The 27,792-nt window shown below is 47.0% G+C and overlaps 1 protein-coding gene across 2 annotated transcripts in view; it reads left to right on the top strand.

Annotated features, from left to right (window-relative positions):
* Nucleotides 1-27,792, top strand: part of FRAS1 (Fraser extracellular matrix complex subunit 1) — a 390,698-nt gene that overhangs the window by 259,098 nt on the left and 103,808 nt on the right. For both annotated transcript variants that reach the window (XM_081206862.1, XM_081206861.1), the window contains exons 24-28: nt 1,483-1,626; nt 4,718-4,858; nt 5,732-6,002; nt 7,938-8,022; nt 11,408-11,734. In XM_081206862.1, the coding sequence (XP_081062988.1) occupies nt 1,483-1,626; nt 4,718-4,858; nt 5,732-6,002; nt 7,938-8,022; nt 11,408-11,734 (968 nt within the window). The remainder of the gene's footprint in view (nt 1-1,482; nt 1,627-4,717; nt 4,859-5,731; nt 6,003-7,937; nt 8,023-11,407; nt 11,735-27,792) is intronic.

Below are 27,792 nucleotides of genomic sequence, written 5' to 3'. Positions count from 1 at the left end.
AGGCTTAAGAGTCATCTGAAGCCTTAAAAAGGTGACATGTCTGGACCTTACAGTGGCTCCACCTTGCGAGACCTGGTTGCACTATTTAAAGGGCCTGCAGCCTGTTCCTCAGCCACATGCTCCTGCATAGTTGTGGAGCAGGAGAGACTCCAGGAATGTCAAACCCCATGGATGACAGGAGACTGGTGCATCGCCTGAATGAGTTCTCCTAAGGCCAAAAACTGGGACTCTGAGGCAATGTCCACCTGCACTTGAGCTAGGAACCCAGCGCTGTCTGCTTGTGTTGAGTGGCTTCTGTCCTGCCAGCTCTAATCATCCGGTAGCATCTATTATACTCAATATTTCTCTCTCTCTCTCTCTCTATGCATGCACATACATACGTACACTTGTACACCCTGCAGTAGCTAGAATGTTGGGCTTTGATGTAGACAATCCAAGTGCAAATTCTTGTTCAGCTTTCCAGGTGTCAAAAAAGGTTATTTATGTAAGCCACTACTGCGGCCCGTGTTTCGTTAGCCCAAAAATGGAAAACGAGCAAGGTCCCAACTACAGAAGAATGGCAACTTAAACTGATGGAATATGTGCAGCTTGCGGGCCTAACAGACAGAATAAGAGAACATGAAGAACATAGGTTTAAAGAAGATTGGAAAATGTTTATTGAATATATTGGGGAGGGGGAATTGTGTACACTTGAAAACGTTGGCAGCATTAAGATAAATTCAACAGTTTAAATAAGTTTTGATGAATGTAATAATGGAATACTGAATGGTTTGGTTTATATAAAATATCCAGGGCTTTATATTATGCAAAATGAACCATGGAAAGAGAAGAAGGGAAGTTTTTGATATTTTAAGGTTGCTTAAATGAATATTCTAAATTGTAAAACAGAAAATGTAATAAAAACTATATATATATATATATATATATATATATATATATATATATATATATATATATATTGCTTTCGTAGATTTTCACGGGTACAGGAATGCAGGTTTTGGTGTCTTCGGGTGTCTTCCCGTGTAAGAGTTGGGGTGTCTAGGCGACGTTTCGACGAGGTCTCACTCGTCATCTTCAGGCTGGTGCTTTCGGCTTCTTGTTACTGGAACAGACCTCTGTTCCAGTAACAAGAAGCCGAAAGCACCAGCCTGAAGATGACGAGTGAGACCTCGTCGAAACGTCGCCTAGACACCCCAACTCTTACACGGGAAGACACCCGAAGACACCAAAACCTGCATATATATATATATATATATATATATATATATATATATATATATATATATATAAATCTTGCTCAGCTATAGAATTCACTGTGTGACCTTGGACATGCCATGCCCTGCGAGAGTATTGTAAGGACAGAATGAGCTAACTGTGTATGCTGCGTTGGCCAGGGTGTAATCAGATCACGAGACGCAGAACTGTGCCCTGCGTTTATGTCTAGAGGAATTCATTCCTAAGTTATCTGTGCGTGTTTTCCAGGATGTGATGATGACCGCTGCCTGCAGTGCCGTGCCCCAAGTGAATGTGCCCTCTGTGAATCCCCATTTCTCCTCATGGGTTCCCAGTGCGTCTCGACATGTGGAAAGCGGTTTTATGCAGACCACGGAGAGCAAAGGTGCTCAGGTGAATATCAATAAGGGGATTAAAGCTTAAAACACACTTGAGTTCACAGGTAAGCAGCCTGAGCAAAAAGAGGACTCGAGAATCCATGGGCTGGATAAAATAATATTCCAGCTTATGTGCTTCACTTAAACAAACCTGTTGATGTTGTTGGTCTCTGAAAACTGGGTGGTGCTGTGGGTTAAACCACAGAGCCTAGGGCTTGCCGATCAGAAGGTCGGCGGTTCGAATCCCCGCGAAGGGGTGAGCTCCTGTTGCTCGGTCCCTGCTCCTGCCAACCTAGCAGTTTGAAAGCACATCAAAGTGCAAATAGATAAATAGGTACCGCTCTGGCAGGAAGGTAAACGGTGTTTCCGTTTGCTGCTCTGGTTCGCCAGAAGCGGCTTAGTCATGCTGGCCACATGACCTGGAAACTGTACGTCGGCTCCCTCGGTCACTAAAGCGAGATGTGCGCTGCAACCCCAGAGTCGGCCACGACTGGACCTAATGGTCAGGGGTCCCTTTAACTTTACCTTTAGGACATGAAGAGCTGTAGCAAAGCTTCTGATCCTTTATCTTACTTTGTACTCATCTCGGGATGAGAACTCTTTCTCTGAATATGTGTGGCTTACAGTAGGGCAGCCCAAGACATTTTGCTGCCTCAGGCAAAGAATACGATAGAATCATAGAATTGTAGGGTTGGAAGGGACCCCAATGGTCATCTAGTCCAACCCCTGCAGTGCAGGAATCTCAACTAAAGGAGCCATGACAGATGGCCATCCAAACTCTGCTTAAAAACCTCCAAGGAAGGAGATAGCCCCCTCCCCTCCCATTCCACATCAGGAAGCTACTTCCAACACTAGCAGCAGGACAGTGTCCACCATTGTATTTGTCCTCCAACAGCCAACCTCTGCTCCCCGCTCCCCAGTTCTGTCACCTGAAGCAGCCGCCACTCTCTGCTTAATAATAATAATAATAATAATAATAATAATAATAATAATAATAATAATAAATTTCTACCCCGCCCTCCCCAGCCAAAACCGGGCTCAGGGCGGCTAACACCAGATATAAAACAATTGATTAAGAATCAACTTAAAAACAAGATTAAAATACAACATTAAAATGCAGCCTCATTTGAATAGAAACTCAAATCAAGAATTATTTGGGGATGAAAACGTCAAATCTTCACCAAGGCCAACTATCCAGACTGGTCCTACGTGGGCCAGAAAAAAGCCAGGGAAGTCCCCAAATAGGAGTTCCATCACAGAAGGAGAAAGGAAAAAGGAAAGAGGGGAAGAGGATCAAGTTGATTCCAAGCCAAAGGCCAGGTGGAACAACTCTGTCTTACAGGCCCTGCGGAAAGAAATCAGATCCTGCAGGGCCCTGGTCTCATGAGACAGAGTGTTCCACCAAGCTGGAGCCAGTGTTGAAAAGGCCCTGGCTCTGGTTGAGGCTAATCTGACTTCCTTAGAGCTCGGGCCCTCTAGGGTGTTGCTATTTATGGACCTTAAGGTCCTCCGCAGGGCATACCGGGAGAGGCGATCCCGTAGGTACGTGGGTCCTAGACCGTGAAGGGCTGGGCCTCAATCCCTGGAAGATTTCTAGGGATTGCTGCCAGCTGGCATAGATCAGGCTTCCTCAACCTCAGCCCTCCAGATGTTTTGAGACTACAGTTCCCATCATCCCTGACCACTGGTCCTGCTAGCTAGGGCTCATGGGAGTTGTAGGCCAAAAACATCTGGGGGGCTGCGGTTGAGGAAGCCTGACATAGATTATACTAGGAAAGGAGGGGTGAAGAATCTTTTTTAAGTGGATTTATACCTAGCTTTTGGAAGTTCTTACTCAACTGAACTTTGCTCACACCAGACGGCCTCTTGGCCGCAGGTGTCCAAGCTGCTCATGCTTCTTTTGTAAAGTGCCTTGAGGCTTTTTACAATCGAGAGATGGGTGAATCTCGCAAAACAATTAACCCAATATATCAGCGTTCTACTGTTTGATAATCCTGCCTAAACGTTTTTGCCTTCTCATCCAAGCCCTCCAGGTCACCCAGGCCTTCATAATAATTTTTTGGGGGCATTATTTTGTGAGTGGGATTCTGTGGCATACTGGCAAAAGTGACACTCCTGAGCAACAAACCTGTTTCCAAAAAAGAATGTGTTTTGGGGGAGGGGTAGGTTTGCAGTAAGGAAAGTGAAGGGATATGCACTGGAGGCTGTGAGATAACAATTGCTTGATGCAACATCATTTAGCTTCACAAGTAAATCAGAGTGAATCCCCAATAAACTGGTAGCGTTGTATAACCTCACCACAAACACTGTGCAAAGAAATCAGGAAGAATGCTCAATAAACAGATTATCTGGAAAAGACAGTAACTGGAGCAAATTTAAAAATGTTGAACAAGCAGGCTCCCTTTTTCTTAAAGCGTGGAGATGTGTCCCTTTGCATTCTTCATATTTAAGACAATGCCAGTGTGGTGTAGTGGTTAAGAGCGGTAGTCACGTAATCTGGGAAACCGGGTTCGCGTCTCCGCTCCTCCACATGCAGCTGCTGGGTGACCTTGGGCCAGTCACACTTCTGTGAAGTCTCTCAGCCTCACTCACCTCACAGAGTGTTTGTTGTGGGGGAGGAAGGGAAAGGAGAATGTTAGCCGCTTTGAGACTCCTGAAGGGGAGTGAAAGGCGGGATATCAAATCCAAACTCTTCTTCTTCTTCTTCTTCTTTATAACAATAGCTGCTTAGTGAGCTTAACTGCGAAGCCAACCACAGATTTAGGAGCTCCTGAGGCACAATCAAGTGTGATCTCAAACTTTGTGTGTGTGTGTGTATTCGTGCGCTCATGTGCCCAGACACTGGTGTCCACATCTAAAGGAATGTGTGCTTCCTGAACTGAACGAGAAGATTTTATAGTCTGAGAGTCCTGTTTGTTGCATTGCCTTTCACCCCCCAGCGCTCAGGGCAATGTTGGCCCAACAAGCCGTTTGTGCTTGGACTCTTGTTTCGTTGACCATTAATAAAGTAATAACACAGTTGCGGCCTTGTTTTCCGAGACTAGAAAATGGCAGCGGTAGCGTTTGATCTTTATTTGAAAATCTCGTTCCTTTCCTTTTCATGCTAGCCTGCCCCAAAGGATGTTTGGAATGCGACAAATCAAGTCGGTGCCGAGTTTGCGACTCCACTACATTTTTGCAGGAAAGCCGCTGTGTCTCCGACTGCAGCCATGGTTTCTATGGAAATCCCTGGAGCAGAGAGTGTGAAAGTGAGTATTTTCCCATAACGCTCCCCTTGGCACCCGGCTAGTGTGGGTCACTCTCTCACTTACAGTTTCCCATCTGTTCATATGAAGTAACAGTGAACCTCATGGGTTGTGAGGAGGGCTGGTGATCAGAGACAGTGCATGTAGTGGTTAGAGCATTGAAATAGGACCTGAGAGACCCAAGGTTCAAATCCTTACTCGGCCATCCAGCTCGCTGGGTGACCTTGGGCCAGTCATAGTCTCACAGCCCAACCTACTTCACAGGGTTGTTGCGATAAAAACCGGGACCACTTATGACACCTTTAGTGTCTTGAAGGAAAGGTGGGATAGAAATGTAATAATAAATAAGTCAATCAATCAATCAATCAATCAATCAATCAATCTACACCACAGGTAATCTGATTTAACAGACAGATCCATTTCTCTTTATCAGCCTTACTGAACCATGGGAACTGTAGTTCAATATATGTGTGTTGTATATATACAGAAGTGTGGGCAAGGGGATCTCTGATAAAAGGCATCACAACTCTCAAACCTATAACTTCCTGGCATATTACCTAAAATTAGTGGCTTTGCTACTATAAAAACGTCCATTTTTCTCTTTTCTGGTGTTCTCTACCGCAACAATCCTATGTATTTCACTTAAGGTCGAAGGGAGATCTAGAAAACTGCTGGATTTTTTTCTTTTAAAAATGGGACATAAGGCGTTGTGTATTTTTTGTGTTGCAGATGGGCAGGGATGGGCTGGGCTGAAGGGTCAGCATTGTGGTCAGTTTTGCAACTTCTGTTAGCTGCACTGTGAAAGCTGCATAGAAATCTTCAGTGAAATAAAGCTGAGGTCTACATATTAACTGGGTTTTGTTTGGTTTGTTTTAGCTGTCATGCAAACTCCTGTTCTCAGGGCAAATGGCTCACTCCAGTTAGGAATTGGCGAGGTGAAGCCCATTGACCTCTCCATCCTGGAGTTGCAAGGCCCTGTTGGCGAAGGAGAAGGTTTCTTGTTTCATGTGGTTGACCCTCCCACCAACGGCCGACTGCTGACTGTGGCAAATGGGAAAGAGAGAGAGTTGAGCCAGGGTGACCGTTTCACCGTGGAAGACGTGAAGGGGCAGAGAGTTCGTTTCATGCATGATAAGAAGAAATCCAGGTGATTTGCTGCTTCCTTCCATCTCTTGCTGTCAGTGCATGGAAGTTATCCAAGGGTACTTCCGAATAGCGTGGGAAAGTTGCTCTACATCTGTGTGGATGTAGGAGTTGCAATACCTCAAGGACCGCCTCTCTCCATATGAACCTACCTGGACCCTGAGATCATCTCCTGATGATCTCTTGTGCCTCTTCTGTGAGAGATCCAGAGGCTGGCAACACGAGAATGGGCCTTTTCTTTGGTGGCTCCCCACTTGTGGTGTGCTCTCCTCAGGGAGATTCGCCTGGTGCCTTCATTACACACCTTGAGGCGCCGGGCGAAAACGTACCTCTTTAACCAGGCCTTGGTGACCAGGGAGAAGAGTCGGTGGAGGAAGACTGGAAGAAATTTAAGGATTATTTGCAGAAGCACTGTAAAATTAAGGAATGTTAAAATGATGTCTGATGGAAAATAAGTGGTATTGGTAAAAAGATTTTTAAGAAAATGTAAATAGGGATTGATAATTGGAAAATTGATAATTTTAATAGGTTAATATCTTGAGTGAGGATAAATGTTAGAGGGTAAGGATTTGCTGAAATCAATATCTGAACTGGAATACAAAATGGGAGGTGCGAGGAGGTCAAGAAACTAGTGAATGGAGTATAAGATTTGAAAACACTAATCTATTTTCTGTTTTGTTTTTTTGTTTTTCTTTCGTTCTTATTCTTTCTTTTTTCTTCCCTTTCTTTGTTAACTTTGTCTTCTATTGGGTATTTTTTATGTGTTTTGTTTTTGTATTTTTATATTTTTGTAGTTTTTCTTATGTTTAAATTTTGGAATTTTTTTATTGTTTGTGAAACTTTAATAAACATTATTATAAAAAATAAATAAATAAGCAGGCCTTGGGCTGATTGACATCCAATGCCCTTTTAGATGTGTTGTGGAAGGGTGGATTATCAGGTTGTCTTTGTTATTTTTACTACGTATTTTGTATTTTTTATATAGTAACTTTCTGTTGTGAACTGCCCTGAGATCTAGGGGTATACGGCTGTACAGTGGACGCTCGGGTTGCGAACATGATCTGTGCAGGATGCATGTTTGCAACCCGCAGCTGCGGGCTGCGATTCGGCGCTTCTGCACATGCACAAAGTGCGATTTAGCGTTTCTGCACATCTGCGACCACCAAAACCCGGAAGTAACCCGTTCCAGTACTTCCGTGTTTCAGCGGTCCGTAACCTGAAAAAATGCAACCTGAAGCATCTGTAACCTGAGGTATGACTGTATACAAATTTATTAAATAATAATAAGAGAAGAAGGGAAAGATTAGAATTGAAGTGATACCACCAGATATATGATTGGGGCACAAGTGCAGAAATTGAGACTGGTCTAAGTACAGATTGCAGTGGTCTGAGAATCGCAGTTTTTATTTAAAAACATGCAAGTTTCTGGTCCTCAAGACTCATTTCATTTTGAGGCGGGAAGCTTGAAAATAAGACAGCAGTGCCTGGTGAAATCTCAGTATACACATGCAGCCTTGAAGGCGCTATGGCAGAGCCATTTTTGGCTGTGATCACAAGGGGCTCTTCCAGATGGGCTCTTTATTCCAACAAAATTTGGCTGTTATCTCTCACTTTCAAGGGCAATCATCCCATCATTTTTCCAGCTGCAATATGTCCAGTAAGAAATGTGATGGGTAATTGCTCTATAAAGTGCAGAATAGCAACCACTCGCTGGCAATGTCATATAACCTCCGCACCGACAGATCAGAATGAACGCTTCCAAGGTTGATATTTTCTAGTCTGCTGTTATCACTGATCAAAAAGGTTTAGCACCTTTTTTGAGCATTAAATTTTTTTTTTGTACAACTCCTCTGCTGTAGTCGATGAATCATGCTGTGCACCTGTATTCCTATCAAAAAGCAACATCTATTTATATAACCTTCTTTGGGTGTTCATGTAGGAATGGTCAGTTTTCCCTAAAGATCAGCCATCAACAGTACTTCTCTGAACCAGAAACGTTCACTGTTCAAGCACAATCAACAAAGGTAAGCTATGATCTGTATATATTTTTTTCAAAAATGTGAAGGGAAAATATGTATCCAGATCTATATTTGATTCCCCGTTTGTTTGCAGGCCACAGAGCTTTCCGTATGACGGTTAGCCTTCCTGCACACCAAACTTTCCAGGCATTTCGGAAGTTTTGTTATCTTCCATTGTTGCATTACTCCCAGCTCGTTTTCCACTTTATGTTGATGGTTAGTCCTTTGGGGCAGTAGGCCAGGGTGAAACTGAATTAATCGCAGAACAGAGCCGGACTAGTGATCATCTTATTTCCCACCCCCCCATCCCACTTTCCCCACTTTTTAAATATGCCTTTCCCCCTCCACCAAGAATGACATGTATTCTGTAACTCTACCACATCACTGTAGAGTTGTGCAGAAACTTGAGTGTTGGCTATCAGGATTTCGCATCCTGAGAAACGAGGTGTTGTGCATTTAAAAGCCATAAACAACAACCCATGTCTCTAGCCTTCATGAAGGTAAGCAGGAAGAACTCCACTAATAATCCCATCATTAGAGTGTGATGCATGGCTCAGTGCTCAGTGCTTGTCGCATGCATAGGGTGTCAGGTTCAATACATGGCACCTCCAGTTAAAAGGATCAGGTAGCTGGAAAATTATTTCTTCCTGATGTTTTGGGGAGCTGCTTCCAGTCAAGGTAGACAACACAGGTCTACAGGAACAAATAGCTTGGCCTGGTGTAAGGTAGCTTTCCACACCTTTCTTCAAAGTACACAAAACAGGTGAAAACATGTTAGCGTAATGTAAACGAGCAATGTAAAAGGATAGTAAGCAAAACAAAAACAGTACCTGAATTGAAATGAATTGGCTGTGTCCTCCGTTGTCTTTAACACCAGATGATTCTGGTGCGTAAGGAATAAGATTTCATTGTTCTGCATGGCTCCCATCCCCAATATTCTTGCTCTGTCCTGCCTTCTGGATTTAGCGCTATTTTCCTTTCTCTTCAGCTCCAATTTCATGGTTCTAAACTAAGCCTCTCCCTTCCCCTTCAGAAGATACGTGCATCGCCAATCGTTAGCAATAACCTCAACATGTGTCCTTCATACAGTAATGTGTTATTTCCACCAGTCCAAGCGAGACCTTGAGGTGATGACCCTTGCTATCTAGCTGAAGAAGCCTGATTCATCAGCCTTTTCAAGAAGTGTTTATTAGTTCCTTTTAATTCTTTCCTTTGGTAGCCTCTTAGATTCCAGGGCTCTCGGTGCCTTGTTTAATGTTCAGTATTGGGGACGTGGGTGGCGCTGTGGGTTAAACCACAGAGCCTAGGACTTGCCGATCAGAAGGTCAGCGGTTCGAATCCCTGCAACGGGGTGAGCTCCCATTGCTCAGTCCCTGCTCCTGCCCACCTAGCAGTTTGAAAGCATGGCAAAGTGCAAGTAGATACATAGGTACCGCTCCGGCGGGAAGGTAAACGGCATTTCCGTGCGCTGCTCTGGTTCACCAGAAGCAGCTTAGTCATGCTGGCCACATGACCCGGAAGCTGTATGCCGGCTCCCTTGGCCAATAAAGCGAGATGAGCGCCGCAACCCCAGAATTGGCCATGACTGGACCTAATGGTCAGGGGTCCCTTTATTAATTGGGTAGGAAAGTAAGCAACACAGCTCTCTGGCTGAAACACCGGCACCTAAGTTAGGCAGACAACTTGCTTACTAACTGTTAGTTGCTGACAATACTGAGCAAAATGGACCAATATCCCAACTTTATAGGAGTTAGTAGAATCATAGAAATGTAGTGTTAGAAGGGACCACTAGGTTCATCTAGTCCAACCTCCCTGCGATGCAGGAGTCTTTTGCCCAATGTGGGGTTCAAACCCACGACTCTGAAATTGATAATCTCCAGTTCTGCTGACGGAGCTATCCCAGCTGTCCTCTTCCTTTAGTCCAGCCCCCTACAATGCAGGAATCTCAACCAGAGCATCGAAGACAGATGGGGCCACTAGATCTCAAGCCTTTCAGTAGAGTGGCAGAGATCCTTTCTCAGGTCTCAACTATATTCAAGTCCCCCTTGCAATTCTCTCCTTAGTACCCTGGCACTTGAGGCAAAACAATTACATGGTATATAAAACTGTCTAAACAGATGAAAGCAAAAGGATTTTGAAAAGTAACAAACAAACAAAACCAGCACATCAAGGGGGAAAAATGTTTTGGTCAAGGTTTTTCACTGCTGTGCTAGCTTTCTACTTGCAGGATTTTATTTTTATGTAGGGAAACATTTTTTATAAAAAACCACATGATGGCTCCTCACCTGTAGCCTGCAGTGGCCCTGTCCATTCTCCTGCCTCTTTCCCAACTCAGTCAGTGCCATGACTTCACCTGTCACCCCTTAAGTTGCTTTCTTTCCCTTCCCTCGGAACAGAATTAGTTAGGAACCCGAATGAGTGCTTCTCTTTTCTTCCCTGTGGCTATAAGGATCTATGTAAAACAAGTTAAGTGCATCTGCGCTCGCAAATTTACACAGGCCATGGAAATGAGCGGTTGTTGGTACAGCTGTGATTTTGTGGTAATGGGTTTAAACCATAGACCACAGGGGTCAGCAAACTTTTTCAGTCCACTGTCCCTCAGACCTTGTGGGGGGCCGGACTATATTTTGAAAAAAATTAAAAATGAACAAATTCCTATGCCCCACAAATAACCCAGAGATGCATTTTAAATAAAAGGATGCATTCTACTCATGTAAAAACATGCTGATTCCTTTTTAAAATATTTTTTAATTAATTTTTACATATTAATTATCATTCATACAATAAAACTTCACATCTTATACAATCTTTTTGGACTTCCATCAGCCCCTCTGATGATCTTCCGTTCTTATCACTTATTCTGCATTTCTTAAATTCCTATTGCCTTTAATTATCTTAACTAACAGTCCCCCTCGTTTGTTTGTTTGTTTGTTTGTTTTTTGCAATATTTCAAATAGTCCACCTTACAAAACTTCTTGCAAACCTACAAGCGTAATCTGATCATCACAATTACTTTCCAAATAGTCCGTAAATTTATGCCAGTCTTCTGTGAATCTCTGGTCCCGCAGATTTCAAATTCTTCTTCTTAATTTATCTAATTCTGCATAGTCCGTCCTCCACTCTTCTTTTGTCGGTAGTTCTTCTTGCTTCCAATTTTGTGCCAATAATATTCTTGCTGCCCTCACTGCATATAAAAATAATTTACAATCCTTTCTTTTTATATCATCTCCTACAATGCCAAGTAATAATGCTTCTGGTTTCTAAAAACATGCTGATTCCTGGATTCCTTCCGTGGGCCGGATTTAGAAGGCAATTGGGCCGTATCCGGCCCCCGGGCTTTAGTTTGCCTACCTATGCAAGCAAGGAACTGAACGCTATCTTTACATTTCAGGCTCCCTACGTCCTAAGGAACAAAGCACTCATTCTTGGCCAAGGGGAAGCTGGAGCCATCACCAACCTTTTGCTTGATATTCGAGACAGTGATAATCCTGAGAGCGTGTCACTGGCTGTTTTAGATCCTCCAAAACACGGGCAGCTAGCCAAGCTTTCTGGGGACACCTCGCTGGCGACGAATCTTTTCCACCTTGATGACCTCTTGCAGGGATTTGTGCATTACATCCACGATGGATCCGACAGTTGGGAAGACACGGCGGTTCTGCAGGCAAGCGATGGATATCACTTTCAGAATATACTCTTCCACATCAAAATTACGCCGAAAGTAAGTGCCATGATGGAAATCCCCACAGAGTGTTCCTATGCCATAAATGTGCTGTGTAACTCTGTGCCCGTTTACTCAGAATTAAATCCTATTGGGTTAAGTGGGGCTTGTTCCACACTATAGGGGAGCAGCCAGAACATGGTGTGTATCTAGATAATCTTATATCTCCATGCATGTAGAAAACTAATGTGTGTGTGTGGGGGGGGACGATTCCAACCTAATCTTAAAGAACTAGCTTTCTGCATGGATGGAATTTTGCATGTAAAGGTGAATTCGATCACCTGTGGTCAGATGCATTCCTGCTAAGGAGCTTAATGGTATTGAAAATTTGGGGTGGCATCAGGTGTTGTTGTTGTTTAGTCGTTTAGTCGTGTCCGACTCTTCGTGACCCCATGGACCAGAGCACGCCAGGCACTTCTGTCTTCCACTGCCTCCCGCAGTTTAGTCAAACTCATGCTGGTAGCTTCGAGGACACTATCCAACCATCTCGTCCCATTCTCCTTGTGCCCTCCATCTTTCCCAACATCAGGGTCTTTTCCAGGGAGTCTTCTCTTCTCATGAGGTGGCCAAAGTATTGGAGTCTCAGCTTCAGGATCTGTCCTTCCAGTGAGCACTCAGGGCTGATTTCCTTAAGAATAGAGAGGTTTGATCTTCTTGCAGTCCATGGGACTCTCCAGAGTCTCCTCCAGCACCATAATTCAAAAGCATCAATTCTTTGGTGATCAGCCTTTTTTATGGTCCAGCTCTCACTTGCATACATCACTACTGGGAAAACCATGGCTTTAACTATACGGACCTTTGTTGGCAAGGTGATGTTTCTGCTTTTTAAGATGCTGTCTAAGTTTGTCGTTGCTTTTCTCCCAAGAAGCAGGCGTCTTTTATTTTCATGGCTGCTGTCACCATCTGCAGTGATCATGGAGCCCAAGAAAGTAAAATCTCTCACTGCCTCCATTTCTTCCCCTTCCATTTGCCAGGAGGTGATGGGACCAGTGGCCATGATCTTTGTTTTTTTGATGTTGAGCTTCAAACCATATTTTGCTCTCTCCTCTTTCACCCTCATTAAAAGGTTCTTTAATTCCTCCTCACTATCTGCCATCAATGTTGTGTCATCTGCATATCTGAGGTTGTTGATATTAGCATCAGGTAGATGGCATTTAAGCATCTTCCAGGCCTTTATTTCATCATTCCAATTTTTGCTAGGGGAGAAATACTGCCATATTTTAGGGGAGGTGGCTGCAGTCTGCCTTGTGGTTGCTGTGTACTTCTTTGTTTCTGGCTGTCATTTGGACTTATGATCATAAGACTTATGATCACCTTGTTGAACAGAAACCCATGGAAAGAAAAAAGAGGTGTGTGTGTGTGTGTGTGTGTGTGTTGGGGAACCCCCCCCCCCATTGCATGCACAGCTGGCACTGGTTTGTAGTAACTTGTCAGTTGGGCTTTGTGGCTTGCTAGCAAGCAATGCAAGGTGGGGCTCGGCTTTCATCGTCTGCCAAACCCTCAACTCAAAAGGCCTCGCATGTGTAAGAGGCATGGATTGTTCTCGCTCTGCATATGTTTGAAAAGCCCTTAATGGCACAGAGCGATTCTTGTGCAATTTGGGCGTGCTGCAACACAGCAGATCCCAATGTACTTGACAATGAGAAGTTCTCCATGTTCTTCCTCAAAAGTCCGCTCTTGTCTCCAGCAGTGGCTAGCCAGAGAACCTTTGGGAACTCCCTGATATTCTGAAAACTAGCGGTATGCTGCTTTCGAGTAGAGAATCTCCAATTATATCTTTCAGAACTTGCTGCTTATCCTGCCTAATGCTTTCAAAAACCCACCTAAGCTAGCTGGTGGCAGTGAATTCCATACAATTAGTAATTGTGATTTGCATTTAAATGTGTGTCCTTCTGTTTGTCCAGAATCTGCTGCTCAGTCTTGTGGGATGCTGTCAAGTTCTAGTGTTTTGAGTTGGAGAGTAGCAACTTCTCACTGTACACACTTTTTGAACCACTGTTGCAGTTTTGGGACCTGTTTTTATTGGGGGAGAGAATGAGGGGGCTTTGGATTCTGCAGACCCAGGGCTGACCTGGGAATATTCTCTTTCAGCCCCTCCAGCAGTGGAACAATGCCTTTGACTAATTAAGCAAACAATGGCATTTTAAACTGTGAGAAGGGTATATAGTTTTTGTTTGTTGTTATGTTGTTTTTTTGAGTTTTTATATTGCAAACTGCCCTCTAATCCAAGCATAGGCAAACTCAGTCCTCCAGATGTTTTGAGACTACAGTTCCCATCATCCCTGACCACTGGCCCTGTTAGGTAGGGATGATGGGATTTGTAGTTCCAAAACACCTGGAGGGCCGAGTTTGCCTATGCTTGCTCTAATCCTTGGATGATGATGATGATGATGATGATGATGATAATAATAATAATAATAATTATTATTATTATTATTATTATTATTATTATTATTATTATTATTATTATTATTATTATTATTTTATTTATACCCCGTCCTCCCCAGCCAAGATTGGGCTCAGGGCAGCTAACACCAGGTATACAAAAAATTGATTAACATACAACTTAAAAACTAGATTAAAATACAACATTAAAATGCAGCCTCATTTCAGTAGAAACTCAAATCAAAAACTTTTTGTGGATGGAAACGTCAAGTCTTCACCAGGGCCAACTATCCAGACTGGTCCTACGTGGGCCAGAAAAAAGCCAGGGAAGTCCCCAAATAGGAGTTCCATCACAGAAGGAGAAAGGAAAGAGGAAAGAGAGGGAGGGGATCAAGTTGATTCCAAGCATATTGATACCTCCAGCATATCCCTCCTTGCTTAATGTCTACCCCCCCAAAAAAGACGCAACATCTTTCGTCTTACCAATGGTGGCTGTTTCCTTAGTAACAATGGCCTCACCAACCTCAGTCTGCTCTCAGTCATCCACACCTGCCTAGATTCTCACTTACAACTAGCCCAGGGGTTGGTCCTGTTACGATATAGAAGCAATGCGGCCGCGAGCTGGTAGCTTGAAAGCAAAACATAATGGGAATGTTGGGACTGTTCCGTGGGAAACAGAGGGACAGTCTATTCACAGTGCGAAGCACCGGAATTAGCTCAGAGTGTAATATGAGCTGTACAGGAAGTACAGGAGGAGTTTGTCTCTCGGCTGCTGGAGTTTGAAGAGAGCAGACATGTTTTCTGTAACACTGCAAAGACAGAAATAAAGGCATGTAAATACGTTTCTGTCTATCTCTTTCCCCTGCCCAATGGGGGGGGGGCAGGAAAGAGGGGTGTGTTCTTCTCACGCTGAGAAGGATCGCCTATCGCGACCTTGCCTGTATCCTGCCGTGGAATGCAGACAGGGAGGTCAACCGGAGATCAAGCCGGGTGCCTGGAGAGTGGCTAGTTTCTCCTGATAAAGGCTTGATTCCCAACAGGTCCTGGCTGTCAGCCTGCTCTTCCATCTCCATTCTGCTTTTCCTTCTGCTCCACCTTGAAGAGATGGTGCTCTGTCCCATTGCCATTTTTTCCCTTATCCAGCTCTGCTGTCTCCTTTTTGAGACAGAGTTGCCAAAACTGCACATTATCATTCCAGATGTTTGTGCATCATCTGGGCAACAACAACAACAACAACATTTTATTTTTACCCTGCCCTTCCCAGTTCAGAAAACCGGGCTCAGGGCGGCTAACAACAAATTTAAAACACTTGATTGATGCAACAAAAAAACAGCATAAAATACAGTATAAAACGTGAATAACAATAAATTCAGAATTCAAAAATCAATTTGGGGGGGAAATCCATCCAATAAACATTAGATGATCACCAAGGCTAGCTGGCTAAATTAGTCCTATTTGTGCCAGCGAGGAGACCAGGGGAGAATTAGCTGTGGGATCCCAGAGCGGGTAATCTTCATAAAAAGGGGAAGGGGAGGGAAGGAAGGAAGGGGAATAAAAGATCAGGCTAAGTTCAAATATGATTTCCAGTTCCGCTTTTAATTTCCTTGCAAAAGGAAATATTCCTAGCCACATTTTTTTTTGCTTGTGTGGCTTTATGGCACCAGTCTTTTGGGGGACCAGTGGTGACTCCCTCCAGAAGTGGGCTAGGATTCATCTGTACTAGTCAAACATTTGCAGGCAAGTAGGTGACACAGAAACCATTCATTGCCAGGTAACTCAAGGAAAACTGCTCTGTCTTTCCCAAGGACCCTTCATTTGCTCCCAGATTGTGTACCATGGCCCTGGTCCAGCTCACAAACCTTTGTAAACCATGGTTAAAGCACACTTGTCTGGGCTGCATTGCTTCTCCCCACTAGTGTGGGAATGAAACGAACCCAAAATCTCTGGCTTAGCACTTGGGACTCCAAGCAAACCATGATTGGAAAGCCAAGAACAAACCTTGGAGCGAAGCATACCACGATTGCCAAGCTGTACATAATGCTAAACTGAGGGTTGTGGTTTATTTCTCCCCAGGGCTAGTGAGGAGGAGTAGAGCTGGTGCAATCTGCTCATGCACAGCAAGCCATGGTTTACTGTGACATGTAACTGCAGCCACTGAGTGTATCTAATGCCGTGCCCTCAGTGTTTGAAACTCCCATTGTTCTAAGCACATTTTGCGACAGGGAATTTCATTAGCATGAGCAGTTTCTGATCTCTGGGCGCAATAAAGGTAAAGGGACCCCTGACCATTAGGTCCAGTCGTGGCCGACTCTGGGGTTGCGGTGCTCATCTCGCTTTATTGGCCGACGGAGCCGGCGTACAGGTTCTGGGTCATGTGGCCAGCATGACTAAGCTGCTTCTGGCGAACCAGAGCAGCTCACGGAAACGGCGTTTACCTTCCCGCTGGAGCGGTACCTATTGATCTACTTGCACTTTGACGTGCTTTTGAACTGTTAGGTTGGCAGGAGCAGGGACTGAGCAATGGGAGCTCACCCCGTTGAGGGGATTCAAACCGCCGACCTACTGATCGGCAAGCCCTAGGCTCTGTGATTTAACCCACAGCACCACCCGCGTCCCTCTGGGCGCAGTACTTGTGCCTAATATTTCAGATTAACACTACAGAGTGGAAGGAAAGGAGGCCCTTTTTCTGTCTCCCCACTTCCAGCTACTCCCTCAAGAATGGAAAAGAGACCCTCTTAAGAATATTAGGTGGATGGGCAGTGGAAGGATTAGACCAGGGGTCAGCAAACTTTTTCAGCAGGGGGCAGTCCACTGTCCCTCAGACTTTGTGAGGGGCTGGACTATATTTTGAAAAAAATAATAATGAATGAATTCCTATGCCCCACAAATAACCCAGAGATGCATTTTAAATAAAAGCACACATTCTACTCATGTAAAAACACGCTCATTCCCAGACTGTCCGCAGGCCAGATTTAGAAGGCGATTGGGCCGGATCTGGCCCGTGGACCTTAGTTTGCCTACCCATGCACTAGACCATGTGAAAAACGAACATCATATTTCAGGTGCCGTTTGTTCATTTTCAGCTTTGTATTCTTGTTGTTGAAAAAGCACGCCTAGACATTCTGTTGTTGCGCCCATAACCTAGGTTAAGGTCCCATTTAGCTCCTAGTTTTCGTATCTCAGTTTCATATCCTCTGGTTTCTCTTCAGATAGTATAAATCTCTTGCCTTTCACATCTCAGTTTCCCCACAGAACAACAAACTGCTGGGTGTTTGATTCGAAGGCGTTGAGAACACTATTCCCCCACCTTCTGTTGATCACGCAGGTTTTGTTAACAAACAATGATGAAGGTGGATTGCGGAATATAATTTGCTTTATTAGGCAATTTCACACTCCCTTGTCTCATTATTTTCTGAATCCCACTTTGCAAGCGTTTGGGGGAAAAAGCGCAAAAGATACTGCTGGTTTGAGAGCCGCGGAAACCCCCTAGAGGATTTAGTGTGAGGTAGGGCTGGCAAGGACCCAGTTTCTGCCTTAGCCTAATTATCACCTTTCCACAATAGCCTTGGGAGACAAACCAGATGCCAGGTTTATTTTTGGAGAAGCGGCGTCTAGACATACATAAAAGAAGATTTCTTTCTTTCTTTCTTTCTTTCTCCTCTCCCTCCCTCCCTCCCTCCTCCTCTTTTTCTTGGTTGTTATCCAAGAGTTGTTACGGATGCTGGTATAACCCTAGCTGGAGGCCTCCTGTTACGCACGCTGCTTATCTGTGAACATGCACCTTGCGTGCTGAGGTCCCCCAAGACACCCTGAACCCCAAATAACTCACACATCACACATGGAATTTTGTTAAGGTTTTTGGCATAATTTTGGCCACAACTTTATTTGCATACAAATTGTGAGTGGTTGCTTAGGCATTGGTTACGACTAGCTGTCCCTCCCGCCTTGGGGACAGCACTGACTCCCGGATTCCAGCGGAAGCCAGTGTGGAGGAACAAGTTCGGGGATAGGCGGAGCTGCGACACAGACCCTCAGCTTCTCCCCGCATGCTCCTAGGGACTTACGCGGCCCAAGCCCGATTCCAGGGGCTTGGACGAGGGGGATGGTAAGACCCTGAATTCCTTTAACGGAATTCCCAAGCAGCAACCTCATTGGAGGGGCAGGCACAGCCAATCCATACCCCTCCACCAACCAATTTAGACCAATGCCTAACCGCCAACCTTACAAGTTGTGACGTATTGCTAAGCAGTAGGCAAAACCCAAGAGGCACGCACTAATCAGCCAAATGGTAAATTCCTACTGGGCCCCCGCACCAAGGCGAACGACCCCATGACAGGCAAAGCAAGGTCAAAGCGCAAGCCCAACAAGGGAGGGCGGGCGGGAGATCCGATGTCCACAGTGAAAGAGAAAGCACTCTGCTGTGGACCTTCCTTAAATAACCTCTGACCACTCCCACACAAATTGCAACATCCAATTTTGCCCAACAACCACCAACTCCAGCCAAAAATAGGCCCCTCAAACCAATCCACCTAGCACGACAGGGTGCTTTGCTTGACCCATCCGCAACACGTGCTCTCCTTTAGTGAGAACACGCTTTGCGTGCTGAGGTCCCCCAAGACACCCTGAACCCCAAATAACTCACACATCACACATGGAATTTTGTTTAAGGTTTTTGGCATAATTTTGGCCACAACTTTATTTGCATACAAATTGTGAGTGGTTGCTTAGGCATTGGTTACGACTAGCTGTCCCTCCCGCCTTGGGGACAGCACTGACTCCCGGATTCCAGCGGAAGCCAGTGTGGAGGAACAAGTTCGGGGATAGGCGGAGCTGCGACACAGACCCTCAGCTTCTCCCCGCATGCTCCTAGGGACTTACGCGGCCCAAGCCCGATTCCAGGGGCTTGGACGAGGGGGATGGTAAGACCCTGAATTCCTTTAACGGAATTCCCAAGCAGCAACCTCATTGGAGGGGCAGGCACAGCCAATCCATACCCCTCCACCAACCAATTTAGACCAATGCCTAACCGCCAATCGAGCCCTTTACGCTCGCCGCCAACCACTCACAGCCTCAAACACACCCTCAACTTATCCACCACTGAACTCAACCACACATCATTCCCAACAGATGACAGATGAACCCCATCCCTCATAAACAATTCAGTGGATTTAAACCTAATCAAAGGGTGTGTGACCACAAACCCGCCCAAATCAGCCACCAACTTGCTTACTGCAGCATTAATCCGTTTCCTGGAACGCTCGGTGGCTTCCACACAAGGGCTACCCCTCCACTTACGGCGCTGTAATAACTTTGACCAAATTACTTTCGTTGGCGGCACCAAGGCCGCCAAATCCCTCACATCCCCCAATATCATAGCACGCAGAACAAAACAAGAATAAGATACCAGGTCATTCTCCCCCAGCTGAATGACAATTGCCGTAGGAGGGCCCTCCAAAAGAACACGCCTCTGGATAAGCGGCAGAAGTTCTCTCCACCGCATTCCCCTTCTTGCAATCCAGGACACCTTCACGTCTTGCGGAAGGCCAAGATCGTCACCCAAACCAGACTGTCGAGCTCTGCAAGCCGCCCAGTGCACAATACTGTGCCCCACAATCCAAATACGTGTGGCTGCTCGACCTAGGGTGAAACAGATACATAAGCACTCGAAATTGCATCATTTACGTACATAACCCTTATATGCATCCGACCTCCAACGACCCAGGTCTTTTATCCTTCTTGCCGATAAACCCCAATGAGAGGCTGTCGTTGCGGCCCCAATCCTAAAGGAATGAGGTGCAAATTCAGCGGCAGCCAGGCCGCAGGCCGCAATGGCCTTGCGGAGCACCTTTGAGAACTGATGACGAGCCAATGGGCGCCCATTCTCGTGAATAAACAAGGGGCCCATACCTGGGGGACGTAAGGCCAAATATCGCTGTAGGTCCTTGACCGGACAAGGGCCCTTCCTCCCAGTGGCAGGGAGCCGAATCACCGCTCCCCTACCCCGCTGATCAGTTTTTGAGCTCCTAACGTTGACCTGTACCTCAGACGGAGACAAACTCACGTCCTCCAATAATAGTCCCCTTGAACCGCCAGCCTGGTTAGGTTCGAGCACCACTTCACCCACTCTCAGGGCCCCGAAAAAAGCTAAAGAAAAGGCTGCTGAGAACAGCCGAGCTTCAAACCTGGACCAACAGATGCTCCTCAGTTTACCACGCATCTGAAACAGTAGGTGAAATGTAACAGGCCGCCGGGGAATAGGCCTGGAGGGACGAAGCCGACCCCAGCCCTCAAGTGCCTTTCTTACCACAAATTTCTCACAAGGGTCCCTGTTAAAGAGTGCCTTACTGAAGAAGGATATTGCTGCAGAATGCAGTCTGATCGTCCTGTTTGCCCGACGCTTTTGAAACAGGTGCGCCAGATACTGGAGCACCTGCGAAGTAGAGTGGGGATTACCCTCACCTCCCGGCTCCGACTGCCCAAACTTTAAAAAATCACACCAAGCCTTCTTATAAGACCGCAAAGTGGAGGGGGCAACAGATGCAGCTACTCCCTGTAAAACTAAGTGCTGCCAAGGTTCCAGAGGTGATCCGGGAAAAATTCTGGACGTTCTCGAGCCTCTGGCGCCAGGGACCTGAACCGCTCCATCTGAAAACGGGACAGAGCATCGGCAATCACATTAGACACACCAGGCACAAAACGAGCAGAAAACACAATGTTAAAACGTAAACAATGCAGGACAAAAACCCGCAACAGGGCTGATACCCTGGGGGACCGTGAAGACTGCTTGGCTAGTACGTTGACCACTGCCAAGTTATCGGTCCAAAAACAAACTCGACGGTCCCTGAAATGCTCCACCCATAAATGTACGGCCACTACAATGGGGAAAAATTCCAAAAACGTTAAATCCCGAACTACCGCTCCCCCACGCCAAGCAGTTGGCCAGTGCTCCGCGCACCACCTACCGTCCCAATACAAACCAAACCCTAAGGACCCTGCCGCGTCAGAATGCACCTGAAAGTCTGTCCGGAGGTTCAGAGTGTCCTGCCACAAGGACACCCCATTGAATTCCTCCAGGAATTCCAACCAAATCTGAAGATCGGCTTTCACTTGATGTGACAAGCGCACTCTATGCCACGGGGCTCCCAAGCCTGACATGAGTCTGGCCAAACGGGAACAAAAGGGTCGCCCAGGGGCGACCACCCTACAGGCAAAGTTCAAATGGCCTAATAACGACTGGAGCTGACGTAAAGTTACCTTCTTAAGCGGCAACAACTCCCTGATGACTGCCTTCAGCGCAATTATCTTGTCCGCCGGTAAACTAGACGTCTGAGTCACGGTATTCAACAAAATACCTAAGTAAGTCAACTGTGTAGCAGGACCCTCTGTCTTTTCGGCTGCCAATGGCACACCCAATTCTTGTGTCAACTCATCGAAGGCCTGCAGTAGTACAACGCAGTGCCCAGTGTCCCTAGCTGAGGCCAATAAAAAATCATCCAAATAATGAGTGACACCACTTAAACCAGTCTTCTTGCGCAAAGCCCAGTCCAAAAATGAACTAAAACACTCAAAGGCTGCACAGGCTACAGAGCAGCCCATCGGCATAGCCTTATCGAAATAAAATCCCCCTTCGAATTGGAAGCCCAATAACCAGAAGTCGTCAGGATGAATAGGAAGCAGACGGAATGCCGACTCAATGTCGCATTTCGCCAACAAAGCCCCTGGCCCGAATTTCCGAACCATCTTGATCGCTTGATCAAGAGAAGCGTACCTCACCGAACAAAGCTCCGGGGGAATAACATCATTTACTGATGTTCCCTTGGGGTGTGAAAGATTGTGAATTAGGCGAAACTCGCCCGGGGCCTTCTTAGGGACAATACCCAACGGAGAGATGTGCAGATTCGGAATTGGGGGCTCTAGAAAAGGGCCTGCCATCCGCTGCAAGGCCAGCTCCTTCCCAATCTTACGCCGGGCCACCTCCGGCATATCCTGAATCGACTTCTGATTTACTGGGTTCCTTGCCACCGGGGAAGAAACCACTGGTATCCTGAAACCTGACGAAAAACCATCCTGCAAATAAGAGGCCGCCTTCTTGTCTGGGTATGACTGCAGCAACGCTAATAGCGGTTGCAGCCGTACCGGGGTATGGGCTAGTGAGGACAGAATGTTATTTAGCTGCTCCGCCGGCAGGAGCCGGGGGGGCGGCCTTTGGGGGCTGCTGAGAGCCCCCACCTTTCCGAAAGGACCGGCGGCCTACCGTGCAAGCCGATACCGGGTGGTTACCGGAACATTTTTCACACACATGTGAAAACCTGCAATATTGTCGAAGGCATGTTCCTTTATTGTAATCCCAACAAAACAACTTGCGACCCATCCTGGTAGGAATAGTCTTAGCTTTCACTGGGTCCACAGCCTTTTTGTCAATACGCGGCGCCACATACGTGGTCCACACATCTAGATCCTTCCAATCCCATCGGGCCGTGGGAATTTTGGCTGCCCTGCGCCTGAAATTCTCATCATACGATATCGCGGCAGACTCTCCCGCCATCGTAAATGCCGAACGGACAATAGACAGATACACCCATAGGTGCAAGGATCTCCGAGGATAAGCCGCAGAGACCACTCCGGCAAAAACTTGAAAGCTATCAAGCCACCGCTCGAACGTACGGTCCGCCTTTGCTACCGCCTGGCGTTTTTTTGAGGTGGCGAAACCCCTATCCAGATTGTCTTGGCCCTCCAATGGGGGGGCAAGACTAAATATGTCAACATAACGACCATCCAAGATCCTCGAGCGGAGCTTGGAAGTCAAGTGGGCGCCAGGTATGATGTCCCTGGCTGAATTGGTAGCAACTCTTACATCGGGAACCAAAACACCGTCACGACATTCTTGAACTGCCCCGTATTTAGCCCTGTGGGAGTTCGCCCTCCGCTCCCAGGCCCATTTTGGAAGTCCCGAAGCCTCCCCAAAACCCCAATAGAGCTTCAGAAAAGCCTCCTCATCGCTACTAGAGCTAGAGGACGAGGTACCTGAAAGGGAGGATGAAGTGTCTCTCCGCCTCTTCTTAGCACGCTTCCTTGAGTTCTTCTTGCGGCGGCGGCGTCCCCCAGAAGAAGCTCTTGGAGGAGGAAGGAGACTATCCTCTACCGAAGACTCGGAGGCGTCACCTTGCTGATCTGCATTTAAGATAGGCTGAAAAGAGACAACCTGTGAATGACCAGCAGCCGCCCTCGTTAGAGGGGGTGACGTTCTCGAGGCATGGGTTGCCCGAACCTGGGCAGACGCCTTTCCCCTGGAAGGACCCTTAGGACCTTTGCGGCCCCTAGCCACGGCAACCGGAGGCTCAGGTGAACTCGGGGGCTGAGGAGATGCCGCAGGCAAGAAGCCCCCTGCTGCTATAAAATCACTCTCATTATCACTAGATGATGCAACCGACGGCGTTGTGCCTCCAGGAGGGGCTGGCCTTGCAGTGGATGTCGATGGAGGTGAGTGCCTATGCAGCAGGCTGTCCACTTCAGCCTCGACACGGGCTAACGCGACAGGGTCATCAGCCAGGCCAGAGATCATGGACTGTATGCGACTCATCGACTGGTTCGGCTCAGGAGATCGCAAGGCCTGGGATGGGCCTCTAATAGGCCTTTTCGACGAAGAGACCGGAGTGGGCCTTTGTGAAGCCCTCCGCTTTGGAGCCATACCTACTATCAATGAAAAAACAAACAACCGTTAAACACGAACAATAAAGTTAACACCCAATCAACCAACCAGGTAAGTATTGCAATTATTAAAACACTTTCGATGAAACGTTACAATAAATTCAACCCAGGTGGCGCAGCCTGTAAAGTTTCCAATAAGGCTGCACTTCCTCCAATGGCCACTGGGGGCCGGCAAGCCAAAGCCCTGTCAGGCCCGTAACATGCAACAGCCACCAGGTGGCGCCAACTGCCAAGAAATTCCAATAATGCTGCAGTTCCAATCACGGCCACTAGGGGCCAGCCCACAGAAGTCTGATGCAATGGAATGGCGCTTCCGCCTAAACGGCCCACAATAGAGGCCTGCCCGGCCCAGCCCCTACACAGGAGGCTCCAGGCCCAGGTCAGGCCCCAAGCGGACCAAATTCAACCTCTTCAAGCCCTTCCGAACGCGCAAAGCGCGATCGGGGGCCAAGCGGCTTCGCCGCGGCTCCTCCGCCGCTGCGGCCGGCCAGGCCACGCCGCGCTCGCCGGAGACAGGGCCGAGGGAGCGCCGGCGAGGGAGGGGGCCAGAGGACGCAGGCCGCCCCCGCAACCCAGGTAAGCCGCCCCGCACCGTAAGCGGCCTCAGGGAGCCGATCCCGGCCGCCTCCAAAGGAGGGAGGGGTGGCCTATAGGCCCGCGCCCACTGCGGGCCGCAACAAGGCCTCAGACCCCACAAGCGGCTCCTCCGCCGCCGCGGCCGGCCAGGCCACACCGCGCGCGCCGGAGCTCAGGCCGAGGGAGCGCCAGCGAGGGAGGGGGCCAGAGGACGCAGGCCGCCCTGCAACCCCGGTAAATCGCCCCCGCGCCGCCAACGACCTCCCGGGGCTGATCCCGGCCGCCTCCGGATGCAAGGGAGGGGGGTGGCCTATCGGCCCGCGCCTTTGGCGGGCCGAAACAAGGCCCCCCCCCGGGCCCAACAAGCGGCGCGGCCCAGCCGGGGCAAGGCGCGACCGCGCCGGCTCCCGCCCCGAGCAGAGCGCGCCGAGGCGCTCCGTCGGTAGCCGCCCCCCGACGGGAGGCGAAAGGACGCTGTGGCGCCTGCCCAAGCAACGCACCCGGCGCTAGGCCCGCGGGGAGGGAGGGGGTATCAGTAAATAAAAGGTAAAATTATAAGGGAAAATTAAGGAAGGAGAATTGGAGGAAATTAAAATTAAAATCCCGCCCAGCCACCCCCTGAGAAGGACCCCCAGGCGCCGGGACAAGGTAGGGAAGGCCCACGCCTCAACCAAGAACCGGGCGCAAGCTCAAGGCCCCCCCCACTCCCCGGCCCCGAAGGAGCCCCCCGGGGCTCTAAGCCAGTGGGGTATGGCAGGGCAAGAAAAATTAACTGGAAAAAACGATTAAAACAGACCCAAAGGAAGAAAGAATAGTAGATAGAAAGATCAGTGTATCACCAGTCCTTCACTGTGTCCAGCTAGATCCGATGTCCACAGTGAAAGAGAAAGCACTCTGCTGTGGACCTTCCTTAAATAACCTCTGACCACTCCCACACAAATTGCAACATCCAATTTTGCCCAACAACCACCAACTCCAGCCAAAAATAGGCCCCTCAAACCAATCCACCTAGCACGACAGGGTGCTTTGCTTGACCCATCCGCAACACGTGCTCTCCTTTAGTGAGAACACGCTTTATTAGAATGAAAGGCTGAACAATTTCAGTGTGGTATGCCCTGATTTTGAAAGGGCATTTGTAGAAATTTCAGCTTAAAGCCTAATATATCTTTTTTTCTTTTTAAAAAAATACCTTTTTAAAAAAGCCATATAAAAACACATTATCGTAAAGGCATTAACAAAGAAAGAGTGATGGCAGAAACTGAGAGTGTTTAATCTGTGCTGGATGATTTTCTGCTGCGAGGAATTTTTTCAGCTGCTTGGGTCTGAAAGCAATCCAGTTGTTAGGAGAGCTGCACTTCCAAAATCTTTGCAAAGCACAAGCAGGGCTCCCCTCCCCATTTTTGCTGTTGTTGCTTGAAACAGCTTGGGTCACGTGCAGAGTTCTTTTTCCAGAGGTGAACAGAAATGGCCTTTCATTTGTTGCATGTTGGGAAAATACCCCAGAGCATGTAAAGAACTGCAGTCTCCATTTTTTCCATATGGTCAAATCTCTTTTTGATTTTAGAAAGGGATTAATAATGCCTTCTAGTGTCTTGTCCATTTTCTGATAAGGGAGCACATGAAGTCTTGACCTCCATCATTCCTTTTTAACCATGGGGTCTCGTGTGAGCCTTGTAAAATCAAAAGGATATCCTTCAAGTGAGCAGAGTCTTTATACACCTTTCTTGGCCCTGTAAAGGGTTTTATGATGTAGCTGAGGACTCTTGTTAGCATAAATAAAATTTAATAGATTTTTTTGGACCACGCAGAATTGGATAAGATGACAGGGAGAATTTGAAACCAGCGGAACCAGAAATTCTTGAAAGGTTGGAGTAAATATACGAGTTATCTGAAAGATAGTTGTAACCCAACTGACTACGCTTGTAGGACTACAATAAGTTTTGTAAGGAGAGCTATATGAAATATTGCAGAAAAGATTTATGAGAATGAATTTTAAGTTACGGATTATTAAAAGTAATAGGATAACAAATGTAAGATTAAGAGATGAGGTTTGAAAATCATTAGACGTGGCTGATGGAAGTCTCAGGCTAAAATAGCCAAAATGTTGTATAAGATGAGATGAGATGTTCTGTTTGGAAAATATATGTAAAAACTAATAAAAATGTATTATTATTTTTTTAAAAAAAGATTTTTTTGCCAACTATTAACATGAGAGATGGGTCTGCTTATTGGTAAGACTTGGAATAAGTAAAGAAGACATGGTAATAGCATCTTTGTTATAGAAACTCTGCCCAATCTTGAGAATGATAGCTTTGACCAGTTCTAGAGCTTAGTTGTTAAAGCTTTTATCAAGGCAGTAAAGTTCATTTTTTTCTAGTTTAGGTATATTCTCAGGTATATTCACTCCCAGGTATATAAAGTAGGTAGAGTTCCAAACCTATTCTTTTGTGCCAATGCAGTCGTAGTTTTGGCAGGTTGTGTATATAGCTCAGCTCAGATATGGTGAAGTTAGCAGTGAAGCCAGATATCTTCCCATATATAGTAAATTGGTGCATAGCAGCAGGTAATGAGGTTTCAGGATCAGAAAGGAATAGAGCAACGGCATCTGCCAACATATTCATGGGATAAAGGTAAAGGGATCCCTGACCATTAGGTCCAGTCGTGGCCGACTCTGGGGTTGCGGCGCTCATCTCGCTTTATTGGCCAAGGGAGCCAGCGTACAGCTTCCGGGTCATGTGGCCAGCATGACTAAGCCGCTTCTGGCGAACCAGAGCAGCGCACGGAAACACCATTTACCTTTCCTCCGGAGTGGTACCTATTTATCTACTTGCACTTTGACGTGCTTTCGAACTGCTAGGTTGGCAGGAGCAGGGACCGAGCAACGGGAGCTCACCCCGTCGTGGGGATTCGAACCACCGACCTTCTGATCAGCAAGTCCTAGACTTTGTGGTTTAACCCACAGCGCCACCCGCGTCCCTTATTGATGGGATAGGTTTCTCCAAATAATTCAGACCCTTCCAAATCAAATTCTGTTTTCAGTACCAAAGCTAAGGGTCCCATAGCCAGAGGGGAAAGTAGGGGAGACAGTGGGCAGCCTTGCTTGGTGCTCCAGTCCAGGGGCGAACAAAAGCGCCGTGACATCTGGGGCTGCAAACCGCTGTGTATGGCACATGTGCGGCATCGTTATGTACAGTGCATACGCCATATGTTGCAATGCTGCACATGCGTTATACATAGTGGTTTGCCGTCAGCGCCGGGATCCTCTGCTCGCAGCTGCAGCCACAAATGGAGGAGCGATGGCTGCTTGTGCTGCTGCGAGTCCCCACGGGGTACCTTCTTGTCACCCCCCAGACATCGCACCCGGGGCACGCTGCCTCCCCCTGTTGCGA

The sequence above is a fragment of the Podarcis bocagei genome (genome assembly GCF_964188305.1).
Source record: "Podarcis bocagei genome assembly, chromosome: 9".
NCBI classification, from domain to species: Eukaryota; Metazoa; Chordata; class Lepidosauria; order Squamata; family Lacertidae; genus Podarcis; species Podarcis bocagei.
The sequence above is the reverse complement of the archived record's forward strand: the minus strand, read 5'-3'. Positions and strand labels throughout refer to the sequence as shown.